General features: G+C 61.8%; 3 protein-coding genes across 3 annotated transcripts; 2 read left to right on the plus strand and 1 right to left on the minus strand.

The window, feature by feature from the left end:
* Positions 1–205: 205 nt before the first annotated feature.
* On the plus strand, positions 206–4,458 carry NCR1 (NPC intracellular cholesterol transporter 1-related protein 1; the record flags this gene model as incomplete). The annotated part of the gene is made up of 2 exons (XM_062774199.1): positions 206–509; positions 571–4,458. Exons 1-2 carry the CDS (start codon positions 387–389, stop codon positions 4,456–4,458), a joined length of 4,011 nt encoding a protein of 1,336 aa, XP_062630183.1. The 5' UTR covers positions 206–386.
* A 76-nt stretch (positions 4,459–4,534) lies between these two features.
* SPCC1494.07 (putative protein) lies at positions 4,535–9,157 on the minus strand (the record flags this gene model as incomplete). Its single annotated transcript, XM_062774200.1, has 7 exons — positions 4,535–4,861; positions 4,913–5,237; positions 5,283–6,441; positions 6,483–6,992; positions 7,031–7,609; positions 7,654–8,025; positions 8,070–9,157. 7 exons carry the CDS (start codon positions 9,155–9,157, stop codon positions 4,563–4,565), a joined length of 4,332 nt encoding a protein of 1,443 aa, XP_062630184.1. The 3' UTR covers positions 4,535–4,562.
* Positions 9,158–9,382: 225 nt separating this feature from the next.
* DHX38 (Pre-mRNA-splicing factor ATP-dependent RNA helicase PRP16) lies at positions 9,383–13,843 on the plus strand. Its single transcript, XM_062774201.1, has 12 exons — positions 9,383–9,524; positions 9,571–9,670; positions 9,719–10,078; positions 10,119–10,864; positions 10,908–11,676; positions 11,722–12,282; positions 12,321–12,468; positions 12,511–13,131; positions 13,176–13,254; positions 13,306–13,381; positions 13,426–13,612; positions 13,661–13,843. Exons 1-12 carry the CDS (start codon positions 9,459–9,461, stop codon positions 13,836–13,838), a joined length of 3,891 nt encoding a protein of 1,296 aa, XP_062630185.1. The 5' UTR covers positions 9,383–9,458; the 3' UTR covers positions 13,839–13,843.
* Positions 13,844–13,924: the final 81 nt, after the last annotated feature.

Consider the following 13,924-nt stretch of genomic DNA (forward strand, 5'->3'; position numbering starts at 1 on the left):
GGGAGGTGGCGCGAGCCCAGAGTGGACGGTTGCCTGCCTGGGGTTGCCTGGCCTGCCACAGGATACAATGCTGACGAGGACCCACTGTCAGAGAACGCAGCGCTGTCGCAGCCTGCTTGCACAGCGCAGCCCCGTCTCGGCTGCATGCATGCTGGAGCAGCTAGCCACTTGCCCGGCCGAGCCTCTCGGTGCCAAGTCCACTGCCACTCTTTGCCACTCACGTGACTGTTGTTGCCGCCGCGCGTCATCGACCGCCGAGCCACCTTGAATGGCCCGATGCAGTCATCCCCCCATCTCACCCACCTCGCCCGACTCCACACCCCCATCATCAACAATACCTCATCCATCACAACCACCAGTGACCGCCCACCGCCCATCGCTGCGCCATGCTGCTGTCTCCCGACAGCCCGAGGCGCGCACCCGGCGTATGCGCGATGCGCGGCTCGTGCGGCCGCGCGAGCATGTTTGGCGCCGAGCTGCCGTGCCCTGATTCCGGGCCAGCAGATGCGGTGAGTCAAGGCAAGGCCTCCGCGCCTTCTCTCTCCCGTGGCCCACTGACGCCGCTGCTAGGTCGACGACGAGATACTCCCCCTCCTTGAGGCGACCTGCGGACCGACATGGACGCCGCCATCACACGTATGCTGTACCGCCGACCAGGTACGCACACTCTCCGCCCAGCTGCAGCAAGCGGCGCCCCTTATCGCCGCGTGCCCGGCGTGCGTGAACAACTTCCGCGCGTTCTACTGCGACTTTACGTGCTCGCCGGATCAGAGCACGTTCATGACGGTCACATCGACGCAGAAGACCACCGACGGCAGGGAAGCAGTCAAGAGCGTCGCTTATGCCGTCAGCGACGACTTCGCGACGGGCTTCTACGACTCGTGCAAGGCCGTCCAGTTCGGCGCGACCAACGGCTTCGCGATGGACCTCATCGGCGGGGGAGCGACCAATGCGTCCGCGTTTCTGAAGTACATGGGCGACGTCCGGCCTGGCCTTGGAAGCCCGTTCCAGATCGACTTTCCCTACGGGACCAACTACTCGCGCGAGGTGCTGTGGTGCGGCGACAGCGGCATCGACTCGCGCTGCGCGTGCGCTGACTGTCCCGACGTGTGTGCTGCGCTGCCCCACCTCCCGCCACCCGGCGGGCCGGGTTGCCGCGTCGGCGCAGTGTCGTGCATCACCTTCTCCCTGCTCATGGTGTACTCGACCGCAATCCTCGCCGGGTTGCTGTATTACTCGTTCCGGACGGCCCTGCGCCACCGCCAGCGGCGGTACGAGCGCGTCGCGCTCGTCGACCCGCCCATGTCGCCCACTGTTGCCGGGCTCGATGGGCTCGTTGGCCGCGGCTCTGGCGACCGGGACGACGCGGATTCCGGGCCGTCGGGCTCGGTGCATTTCCGGCTGGGGCGCGGCGCATCGCTGCTTGACCCGATGGAGCACCTCCAGCCCAAGCAGAACCAGATCAACGCCGTCCTCAGACGCTTCTTCTACCGCCTCGGCCTGGTATGCGCGCGCCGCCCCCTCGAGACGTTTGGCATCGCGGCCGTCGTGATCGCCACGCTGAACATTGGTTGGAACTTCTTCCAGGTGGAAACGGACCCTGTGAGACTGTGGGTCTCGCCGTCGAGCGAGGCGGCACACCAGAAGGCCTTCTTCGACGACAACTTTGGTCCGTTCTACCGCACCGAGCAAGTGATCATTACGCGGGCGGACGGCGGCGACGTCCTGTCATACGACACACTCGACTGGTGGCTCAAGAGGGAAGGCGAGATCAATGCGCTGGCCTCAAAGAGTGGGATCAGCTATGAGGACGTCTGCTTTGCGCCATCAGGCCGCGGCACACCCTGCGTGCTTCAGTCGCTGTCGGCGTGGCTCGGCGACGACATGACACAGTGGGGCGACCAGTGGCGGCAGCGTATCGACGAGTGTGCGCGCCGGCCCGGCGAGTGCCTCCCAGAGTTTGGCCAGCCCATCGAGCCCAAGATGGTGCTCGGCGGCGTCGAGGACGGCTACCTGAACGCCAAGGCGATTTTCGCGCGCTACGTAGTGGTCAACTACGACGACGAGCGCGTCGCTCCCGCCGAGGAGTGGGAGCGTACCCTCGAAGCGTACTTCGCCACCCTCTCCCACGACGGGCTCAAGATCTCGTACTCGACGGAAGTGAGCCTCGGCGAGGAGCTCAACAAGAGCACCAACACGGACGTCAAGATCGTCGTCCTCTCCTACCTTGTCATGTTCCTGTATGTCTCACTCACGCTCGGCGGGAGCCTGCCCCCGCATCTCGTCTCCAGCACCGCCCGCACAGTGTGGTACAAGATCAAGCAGGCCGCGCACTCACTCGGCCTGCTCAAGACTGCCCCGACAGAGCCCATCGGCGCGGTGCCACTTTCGCTCCTCCCAACCACTCTCCTCGTCCAGTCCAAATTCTCCCTCGGGCTGTTCGGCATCGCCATCGTGCTCATCGCCGTCACGTCGTCGGTCGGCCTGTTCTCCCTCCTCGGCGTCCGCGTGACGCTCATCATCGCCGAGGTCATCCCGTTCCTCGTGCTCGCTGTTGGCGTCGACAACGTGTTCATCCTCGTACACGAGCTCGAGCGTCAGAACGCACTCTACGGCCCTACTGGCGCGCCGCCGCCGGCGTCAACAGACGATGAAGACGATGACCTTCTTGACGACGAGCTCAACCAGCGCGAGCGCTCCATCCTCCCTGCTGAAGAGCGCGTCGCGCGCGCCGTAGCCCGCATGGGCCCGTCCATCCTCCTGTCCTCGACCACCGAGGTCGTCGCCTTCGCCCTCGGCGCGTTCGTTCCCATGCCCGCCGTGCGCAACTTTGCAATCTATGCCGCGGGCAGCGTCTTCCTCGGCGCAGTGATGCAGGTCACCGTCTTCGTTAGCGCCATGGTCATCGACCTGCGCCGATCCCAGGCCATGCGGATGGACTGCCTCCCCTGCATCCGCTTGCGGCAGCCTGTTGGGCTGTACGACGAGCCTCAGCCGGCGTCCGAGGGTGTGGTCACGCGCTTCATTCGCCGCGTGTACGCGCCCTTGCTGCTCAAGAGCGAGGTCAAGCAGCTCGTTCTTGCCGCCTTTGGTGGGCTGTTCCTCGTCGCCGTGGTCGGCATTCAACGCATCACTCTCGGACTGGACCAGCGCCTCGCTCTCCCGTCCGACTCGTACCTCGTGCCATACTTCAACGACTTGGACAAGTACAACGACGTCGGCCCGCCGGTCTACTTTGTCGTCAAGGATGGTAACCCGGCAAACCGCACCGGGCAGCAGGAGCTCTGCGAGCGGTTCACGACGTGCGCTGACCTCTCGGTCGCCAACACAATCGAGGCGGAGCGCAAGCGCCCCGACGTCTCGTTCATCGCCAACCCGCCGGCATCGTGGATCGACGACTTCTTGCAGTGGACCAACCCGGCGTTCGACTCCTGCTGCCGCGTCCGCAGGCGCGACCCGAGCATTTTCTGCCGCCCCCGCGACTCGGACCGTCTCTGCCGCCCGTGCTTCGAAGACGAGGAGTGGGACAGCACGATGAACGGCCTGCCACAGGGTGCAAACTTCACACGCTACCTCAACCAGTGGCTGTTGTCGCCTGCCGACGACTCGTGTCCCCTCGGAGGACTGCAGGGATACTCTACCGCTATCGCCCGCTCAGTGGACGAGTCTCACGTCACAGCATCGCACTTCCGCACCTTCCACACACCACTGCGCCAGCAGTCTGACTTTATCGCCGCGCTCGCCGCTGCACGCCGCATCGCCGCAGACATTGTCCGCCGCACAGGCCTGGACGTGTACCCCTACTCGCTCTTTTACGTCTACTTCGACCAGTATTCGTACATCCGGGGCATGACAGCGCAGATCCTGACTGTCGGCCTGGCAGCCGTGCTGGTCATCACGAGCCTGCTCCTCGGCTCGTGGATGACCGGTGGCACCGTGACATTCACGTGCGCGCTGGCGGTTATCAACGTCATGGGGGTCATGGGTTTCTGGGGCGTGTCGCTCAATGCCATCTCGCTCGTCAACCTCGTCATTTCTCTCGGCATCGCCGTCGAGTTCTGCTCCCACATCGCCAGGGCATTCATGGGCGCCGGCACTGGGCTACTGTACGACAAACTCGAGGGCCGCAAGGAGCGCGACGAGCGGGTATGGACCGCGCTGGTAGACGTCGGGCCCTCCGTCTTCTCAGGCATCACACTCACCAAGCTCATCGGCATCTCGGTCCTCGCGCTCACGCGCTCGCGCCTCCTCGAGATCTACTACTTCCGCATGTGGCTCTCGCTCATTGTCTCGGGCGCATTGCACGGCCTCGTCCTCCTGCCTGTCCTGCTCAGCTTTACCGGCGGCGCGGGCTACTCGCTCGAAGATACCGACGAGGACTGGGTCACGAGCCAGATGCGCCGGCCCATGGACTATGAGTATGCGCCGTTTGCCAACGACGACTCGATGATGGATTAGAATGCGTAGAGAGGGATACGCCCCGCCCGCCCATCATTAGCATTTCTGTATTGCATTGTAACTGTACAAGATGAATGCTGCATGCAAGGTCTAGTTGTCTAGGATTAGTGCTTGGCGAGGCGCAGCGCACGGCGGAGGAGGACGTGGCGCTTCTGTAGCTGCTGTCGTGCGACCCACGCCGCGTCGATCGGGCTCCCGCGGGCGCTGCCAATGGCAGCCGACACCTCCTTCTCGAGCTGCGCCGTGGAGGTAGCACCGGGCGACTTGAGGGCAGGGAGCGCGGCCACAACCTTTGAGGCATGGGCCGCCGCGTCCATCGAGTTGCGGAACATGTTGGGCGGCTCTTCGAGGAAGAGGACGTCGAGGGTCGGTGCGGCGGGAGCGAGGGCGGCGAGTTCAGTCCCTGCGCGAGTGGTGAGCGAGCGTCTTTCTTTAAGTTGCCAACACCACTTACGTGTCTGGCTGGCGTCTGCCACTGTGGCCCAAAGCCAGGCATCCCACACTGCGCGCTCCGCCTCCGTCGTCTGCAGTCGCTGGCCGAGCCAGTCCCACCACAACGCGACGGCGTGGCTGAGCACCACGGGTCTGCGGAGGCGAAGACCGAGCTCGACGATCTCGGCGGCGTCGCGGCGGATGTCCTGGTCGTCGTCTTCGAGCAAACGTACAAGTGTACGGTGCAGAGACGCGAGGGTGGCTGCTGTGGCCGTGGGCGTTGCGGAGAAGAGTAGCGGTCCAAGGTGAGCCATACAACGGAGAGCGGACGTGCGGCACGGCTCGGACTGAGGTGTCAGTTGATGCTCATGACATCTCGCGCAACTGCTCACCCTGTTCTCGTCGGATGTCTTGTCAAGGATAGTTGCGAGGACGTCGAGGTTAGCCGAGTCGGCGCCAGCGGCGATCGCACGTCCAAGTGCTGGCAGCGCAGCCTCGCGAAGTGGCACACATCGCGTCGTCTTAACCACCTTGAGAATGGCGCCTGCGAGCGGGGCGATGCCTGCGTCCGCCTCGGGCGTGGCTGCCCAGGAAGAGAGCACATCAAACGCCTTGGTGCGCACAGTGTTGCTGTTCTCCAGGGCACTGAGCTTGATCACTGCCGAGAGGATCTCGGGTGTCTGAAGGGCCAGCGAATTCTCAACTTTGTCAAGGGCAGCGAGCTGGGCATCCTCGGGAATCTGGGGCGCGAGTAGCGCCACAACATCCCGCGCGACGATTGGCTGGATGAGCACACAGGCTGCCGCAGACTGGTAGAGGAGGTCCAGTCCGGGCCGGTACGGCTCTGGCGTCTGGAGGATGTTGAGCGCGATACGCTTGGCACCGGGCACAAGGACTGGGTTGGACGGCGTCGTCGCATTGGCGTAGGCGATCACGCAGTCCAAGATCGCCTTGGGGATGACCGCCGTGCTGGAATCACCCCAGACTTGCAAGCCATCCCGGAGGCGCAGCTCAAGGATCCGCTTGTCGGCTGCCACGACGTCGTCCCAGTAGATGACGTCGGAGATGAGGCGGCAGAGGAACAGGAGGCGACCGTGGAGGGTGTTGAAGTCTTTCGAGTCGTGGCTCACCCGTGTAGCAGTGACCTTGGCCCGCTCGAGCGCCTGGCTGGAGGATAGCAGCGAGGATAGCGCCTGCGATGCGACATCACGGATCTGCCACTCCACGGAACCAAGGTATGGCTCGACGACGGGGAACAGGGAGTCAGCCGTGTGAGCGCCTTCCGGCGACCAGCGAAGGGATCGGACAATGATCAGAATGGGGAACAGTGGCGAGTGCTGGGTAAGAGTTGCTGGCCCCTCCTTGCGCGCGCGGCGCAGGTAGTCGGCCACATAGGGGATCATCTCTGGGTACCGCCCGTCCCAGGCGGCGAGGGTCTGGCGTCCAGCAAGGGCATTGCGAGTGCCAAACACCTCCTGATAGCGTGCAGTGGCGAGGGATCGGTGTGCCAGGGTAGAGAACAGGATCAGGCCGACGTTGCGAACGTTCCAGCTGGGACTGGTTAGCGAGCAGAGCAAGGAAACCAGACCTACTTTGACGACTCGAAAGCCCTCAGGGCGACCAAGAGCGTGCGCTCAAGGTAACGAGACAAGAACCTAGTCTGCTTTCCATCGAGGAGAACAATCTTGAGCGTGTTCATGGCGTGGACCTTGGTCTCGTCCTTGGTCTCGGGGCCGAGCTTCGCCATGTCCACCAAACGCTGGATCGAAGTGTCGAGGAGGGCCTCGTCGGCCGAGACGAGCGCGAGGAACGAGTACGGCAGAGCAGCAGAACGACGCAGGGTCGATAGCTGGCCCAACGCGACCGTGTCCAGCTCCTCCTCAACCCATGACTCTACAAGCCCAGCGAGCTCCTTGCGAGGCTTGACTGCCTCCACCACGAGCGCGAGAGAGGGTGCAATGCGCGAGAATGTACCGCGGTGGCGGATCTCGTGAAGCCAGACGAGGAACGTGCGGCCAGCCTTGTTGATGTCATCGCGGATCCAGATTGTCTGCGTTGCAGACGCGTTGAGTGGAACGGCAATGAGGGCAGCAAGAAGTTCGCTGAAGTGTCAGTTGAAGCGCAAAAGTGATCAACTCACGCCGCCTCCTTTGTCGCACGCCAACTGCCTGAGAGCAGGTTGGTGTGATCCAAGTCGTCTCCAGCTTCCGCCTCGTCATCACCGAGCACGTCGTACGCGCGGGCAATTTCATGGGCAGCCGTCTCCTTGCCGTTCTCGGGATCTGTTGAGGGGCCAAGGGAGATGACCTTCCGGGTGACAGACCACACACGGTCAACGAGTGCGACCAGGCGGTGAAGGACGGGGCTCCAGGCCACCTGCGCCTCTGGGGTCCGGAGATCCAGGCATCGAACCATCTCGGTGAGAGCGCTCAGAGGGCCGTGGAGTGGGTACTCCACAATGCCGGTGGCAAAGTTCTCCTCCGACTTCTTCACGTGCTGCTCGAGCACATTCACAAGGTTGTCGATGAAACTGGCAGCCACCTCGGGGCCGGCTGGCAGAACGACCTTTGTGAAGATAATTGTGAGCGCTGAACGCCCGGCCTCCGCCTGGGTTCGGCGGGGGTGATTGATCGAGGAGGACGCCGAAGCGAGGAGCTCCTGAGTGGCGGGTGTAGACAGCGTCTCGTAGCCTGCGAGTGGGAGCGGTGCTCTTCCAATGCTGCGTGTGTCAGCTGAGACATCGGTGTGGGGTGGACAGCTCACATTGATCGCGCTTGTCCTCGGATCTCGGCGAATTCATTCGCCTGGCAAGCGATGAGGAGGGTGACACGCTTGGGAGTGTAAACGTCCGCCAAGACACTCGGAACATCGCTGAACACGTCAAGGTACCGCGTGAGTGTCTTGAGCGCGAAGATGCCCCGGAGCGCAGGGTGCGACTGGCTGGCCTCGAGCGACGGGGTGAGGTGGTCGTTCACAAACCAGTGGTGGAAGTCGGCGGCCACAGCCAGGCGCTTCTCAGCCTTGGCCTTAATCTCGGGGGTCTTCCCGCGAGAGACGTCCCGGCGGGCGGCGTTCTCCAGCTCCTTGAGGTGCATGAGGAAGGCGTAGATAGCCGAAGCCATGTCCGTGCGGCCCCTGTCGCGTCAGCCTCAGTTCTGGGAGGGCGCAGCTGAACTCACTCTGCATGAGGAATCATGGTGTTCCACCTGAAAGCCTCCTTGACCTTCTCCATAACCTCGGGCTCGAGCACATCCTTGCTCCTGGCGACGAGCTCGAACGCCATGATGCGAATCTTGTTGTCTTCGTGGACGATCGCCTCGTGCAGCCTTTCCGAAGGCACGCCGCTCAGAGGGATGATACCGCTCGAGACACCGAGTGAGGCTGTTGTGATCCATGAAGCGAACAGGTCGGGCTGGTTAGGCGCGCCGGTGGTGTCGAACATGCTCAGGAGGGTGGAGAATGAGCCACGCTGCGCCTTGAACAGCACGGGAAGGAGGTATCGGCTGAGCACCTGGACTGCTGTGCCATCCTCACCAGAAGAGACGTAGGGCATCAGCGGCTCGAGCATGAAGCGGTCCTTCTCCTCATCTGAGCCCGTTGCGAGCTCTCTCCGCCTGCCGAGAAGCGTGACGATAGCAGAGCAACGGACGTTGGCAGAGTCGCTGACCGTCAGGTCCTCGAGAAGGCGAGGAAGGAGATGGGTCGGGATGCTCTCCTGAGGGATCGACTCGGCCATAATCGACACCGCGACAATGTTGCCCCTGGCGCCGAGGCCATCGCGGAGGACCTCAGTCCACAGGGGCTGGAGGAGGTGCTGGGAGGCGGAGGACGAGGCAGGTGGAGGCGGAAGAATGGCAGCAAGGCGCGTCGCGGCCGTCATGGCCTCTGCCGAGCGGAGGGGGTGAGGCTTGACCGTGTTGGACAGCGACTCGAGGAGAAGGGTCGCGAACGGGGCGCGAGGAAGGAGAGTGGGTCCGAGCTTGCTGTAGGTGACTGCGACGGCGTGTGCCGCGTCCGCTGGGTGCTGCGTCACGGCAAGCGCGATCTGGCGGAACAGGACAATGAGATATGCAAGTCTCTCGAGGGCCTCAGCACCGGCGGGCGGCTGGAGGACCCGGTCGATAGCATCGGCGAGGAGGGTTCTGAGCGAGGTCAGTGGTTGCGATGGGGGTGGAGACGGGACTTGCCCTGCCAACAAGTCGCGAGGTGGTGTCTTGTGGAGGACCTTGCGAGCTACCTCGAGCTCTGACATGGATTTCCTCTCCATCTTGAGCTGCTGTTGTCGCTGCTTGTTCGTGTCGCGGCGAGTTGTTATCAGCAAGACAAGATTTGTTGTTGCACCAGAAGATCACAACTTTGTGCTCGACAGACACTGATCGATCGGCTCGCAAAAAAATGGTTCCGTCCATCACCAACAATCGGCATCTCGACCGAACTGATCCACTTCGACGACATCGAGAGAGAGAGACTCTATTGACTTTCTTTCCACTCCATCGCCTTGCTTGTCTATAGTCTGATCTCGACGTCTATCGACAGCAGGCAACCTAATCACTCGACTCGCATCCGCCATGTCGTCTGTGAAGCATGAAGCAGGGGAGGAGGGCGAGACCTTTGTCCACAAGGTCGCCGTCGAGGTGAGTTAGATGGGTCGCTGTCAACCAGCACATCTAACACACCCAGATGTCGCGCATTATGAACTCGGCCACCCCAAACGAGATCCTTGCTCAGCGAGTGATCGAAATCGCCCGCGGGAACCGAACTGGCACATCCTTCGTCAAGGGTGAGTGACTCCAGCAGCAACTGGCGGCGCATCGCTGACCCGTCTCAGCTGTCTCCCTCTTTGGCTCGTTCCCAGAAGAGGCGATATTGTCTCTGCACACTCGCATTCTCACGCATGAGGCTATGAGGTCCTCGGCGGGCCTCAAGGTCGAGGGTATGGACCACGAAGACGGCGACGTTCTCGCCGCCGACGCGCCGCGCAAGGGTGGTCTGAGGAAACCCGGTGGCGACGGCCCCAAGTTTGTGGCCAGGCCGGCGTCCCAAACGTCCCAGTACGGTCTGGATAGGCTCGCTGCTCAGAAGCGTGCCGAGGCCGCTGGAATCAAGTCGGAGCCGCCGAGCAAGCGCGTCAAGGTTGAGGTCGACGAGGATGAGAACGGGGTGTCCAAGGCAGGAGGCGTATTCAAGGGTGAGTTTGCAGGTGTGGAGTGCGATGCTGACATGTGTAGTCCCAGCGATCCCTGTCAAGCGCGAGACCGTCCGTGTCAAACCCGATGAGACGCCCAGCCACGGCGGAGGTCTGTCCGACTCTGCTCGGCAGAAGCTGGAGGCGTATCGACGTCAGAGGAACATGCCTTCGTCGTCGACCACCGCCGACTCGCACGATAAGCGAGAACACCGCGGCATTGACGACTATCAGTCGCGGTTGAACAAAGGCTCCTGGCAGGACAGGGAAAGGCGGCGAGACGATCGGGGATACAGGCGGGACGACCGCGACTACGGCCGGCGCGACGACCGACGTGATGACAGGCAAGACCGATCAAACGGCGACCGTCGGGACAACTGGTCGGACGCACCACGGTCAGCCCGCTCCCAGCGCGACCTCGATGGCGGAAGTGTCCGTGTGCCTAATCGTGGCTGGGACGAGACCCCAAGTCGTGGCCCAGGAGCCGGTGGATGGGGCAAGGGTGGCGACAGCTCTCGGCCAGGCAGGAGTTGGGATGAAACTCCCAGCCGAAGGAGTCGTGGTGCTTCTCCCAGCAACGACGACGGCGAGATCCTCGTCGACGGCAAGGAGTGGGAGGAGGAGCAGGTCCGCCTCGACCGCGACTGGTACAACATTGACGACGAGGGCATGGTCGCTGGCGACGAGGAGCACAACCCATTCCAGCAGTGGAGCAGCCTCGAGGCGTCCAAGGAGCAGGAGCTGCAAGCCAAGGTCCAGAAGCGACAGACGGCAAGGCAAGCGCAATTTGTGGGTAGCTTGACATAGCCCCCATCAAGCTAACACTCTCCAGAACGCCGACACGGACAAGTGGGAGAACAACCGAATGCTCACATCGGGTGTGATGCAGGCGGGAGACATCGACGAGGACTTTGAGGAAGACCAAGACTCGAAAGTACACGTCTTGGTTCACGACCTCAAGCCTCCATTCCTGGACGGACGGACAGCGTACACCAAGCAGCTGGAACCCATCAACCCTGTTCGTGACCCGACGTCTGACATGGCGGTGTTTGCCAAGAAGGGCAGTACTCTGGTCCGCGACCGCCGAGAGCGCAAAGAGCGTGAGAGGGCGGCCGCCAAGGCCGCCTCCGTTGCTGGTACAACCCTCGGTAACCTCATGGGCGTGCGCGACGAGCCAGAGCTTGGGGCCGAGGGCCAGAAGGACGGCGTCGACACCAACTACAAGGCCGACTCGCAGTTCGCCAACCACCTGCAGAAGAACGAGGGTGCCTCCGATTTCTCGCGAACGCGCACACTCAAGGAGCAGCGCGAGTACCTTCCTGCCTTTGCCGTGCGCGAGCAGCTCATGGCCACGATCCGTGACAACCAGGTTATCGTTGTCATTGGTGAGACTGGATCCGGAAAGACGACCCAGCTCGGCCAGTTCCTTTACGAGGATGGCTACACTGCCAATGGTTTGATCTGCTGCACGCAGCCGCGTCGTGTTGCCGCCATGTCGGTCGCCAAGCGTGTCAGTGAGGAGATGGAGTGTGAGCTTGGTAGCAAGGTGGGCTACTCGATCCGTTTCGAGGACGTCACGACGAAGGAGACCAAGATCAAGTGTGAGTTGAATAGCCGTTGACGATTGCGCAACTGACAAATCCCAGTCATGACGGATGGTATTCTGCTGCGAGAATCACACAGCGAGCCCGATCTCGACAAATACTCCGTCATTATTCTCGACGAAGCTCACGAACGCTCGTTGAGTACCGACATCATCATGGGTCTTCTGAAGAAGATTCTCACCCGCCGCCGAGACCTCAAGCTCATTGTCACCTCGGCCACCATGAACGCCGACAAGTTCTCGAGGTTCTTTGGCAACGCTGCTCAGTTCACCATTCCGGGTCGTACCTTCCCGGTCGAAATCTACCACCACAAGTCGCCGTGTGAGGATTACGTCGACAGTGCCATCAAGAAGATTCTCGAGATCCATCTCTCCCTCCCCAAGGGTGACATTCTCGTGTTCATGACTGGTCAGGAGGATATTGAGACGACATGTGCTGTCGTTGAAGAACGGTTGGGAATGGTGGACGATGCCCCACCATTGGCGGTTCTTCCGATCTACTCACAAATGCCCGCCGACTTGCAGGCCAAGATCTTCTTGCCCACACCAGACGGTCGTCGCAAGGTGGTCGTCGCAACCAACATCGCCGAGACGTCGCTTACAGGTGAGCTTTGGTGTTCGCGTTCATAGCTGACTTTCCAGTCGACGGAATCCTCTACGTGGTCGACTCCGGCTACTCCAAGGTGAAGATCTACAACCCCAAGGTCGGCATGGACGCACTGCAGATCACTCCCATCTCGCAGGCCAATGCCGGCCAACGCACTGGTCGTGCCGGTCGTACTGGACCAGGGTGAGTTGAATGCAATCCTCGGGGACTCAACTGACACCACAGCTTCTGCTACCGCCTGTTCACAGAGTCGGCTTACATCAACGAGCTGTTCCCCAGCAACATTCCAGAGATTCAGCGAACCAACCTCGCCAACACTGTGCTCCAGCTCAAGGACCTCGGTGTCAAGAACCTTCTCGAGTTCGACTTCATGGACCCGCCTCCGCAGGAGAACATTCTCAACTCAATGTTCCAGCTCTGGGTCCTCGGCGCGCTGGATAACGTCGGCGACCTCACGGACGCTGGCCGCATCATGGCCGACTTCCCCATGGAGCCGTCCCTGGCGAAGATGATCATCGTGGCTGCGGAATACAAGTGCTCTGCGGAGATGCTCACCATCGTGTCCATGTTGTCCGTCCCGTCCGTCTTCTACCGCCCGCCACAGCGTGCAGAGGAGAGTGACGCTGCTCGTGAGAAGTTCTTTGTGCCGGAGTCCGATCACCTCACCCTTCTGCACGTCTACACCCAGTGGAAGAACAATGGCTACAGCGACCACTGGTGCATGAAGCACTTCCTGCACCCCAAGATCTTGCGCAAGGCACGCGAGGTCCGTGGTCAGCTGGAGGAGATCATGACCTCCCAAAAGCTGCCCAATGTGTCTTGTGGAACGGACTGGGATGTTGTGAGGTAGGTGATCGGCTGCACTCATGACACCTGCTGACAGTTCCCAGGAAATGCATTACTGCTGGATACTTCCACCAGGCCGCCCGTGTCAAGAACCTTGGCGAGTATGTCAACATCAGGACAGGAGTAAGTGACCAGCTGAGAGGTGTGTGAAAGTGCTATGCTGACCGGCCGCAGTTGCCTTGCGTCCTTCACCCTACCAGTGCCCTGTACGGTCTGGGCTACATGCCCGACTACGTCGTGTACCATGAACGTGAGCTAGGTTGTCTGCATAACGGGCCCAGCTGACACACACAGTTGTCCTCACGTCCAAGCAGTACATGATGTGCGTCACGTCAGTCGACCCATACTGGCTGGCCGACCTCGGTGGCGTCTTCTTCTCGATCCGCGAGCGCAACTTCACTGGCCTGGAGCGTGCTCAGGCCAATCGCGACTTTAGCAAGAAGGCCGAGATGGAGGCTGACATGGCCCGCCAGCGTGAGGAGTGAGTAACGCGCTCGTGATACCTGTATCCCTACTGACCCCATTGCAGAAGGGAACGCGCCGAAGCCGAGCGTCTTCGGAAGGAAGCGGCATCCCGTACACCAAAGATTGGCGGCATTGGCGGTGTTGCCTCGACGCCACGAAGCGCAGCGACCCCCAGACGGGCCGGTATCGGCGCCGGAGCGCGAACCTCGGCGACACCAAGGAGGAGAGCAGGTGGCATCTAATAGACATAGTGTATAGTATGCAGACCAGCTGCAGATGCTCGAGGGTGTGCGTGTGGTGCGGTGAGGTCTATCTGATGCTGAGGATG

The sequence above is a fragment of the Vanrija pseudolonga genome, chromosome 5 (assembly GCF_020906515.1).
Source record: "Vanrija pseudolonga chromosome 5, complete sequence".
Classification (NCBI taxonomy): domain Eukaryota; kingdom Fungi; phylum Basidiomycota; class Tremellomycetes; order Trichosporonales; family Trichosporonaceae; genus Vanrija; species Vanrija pseudolonga.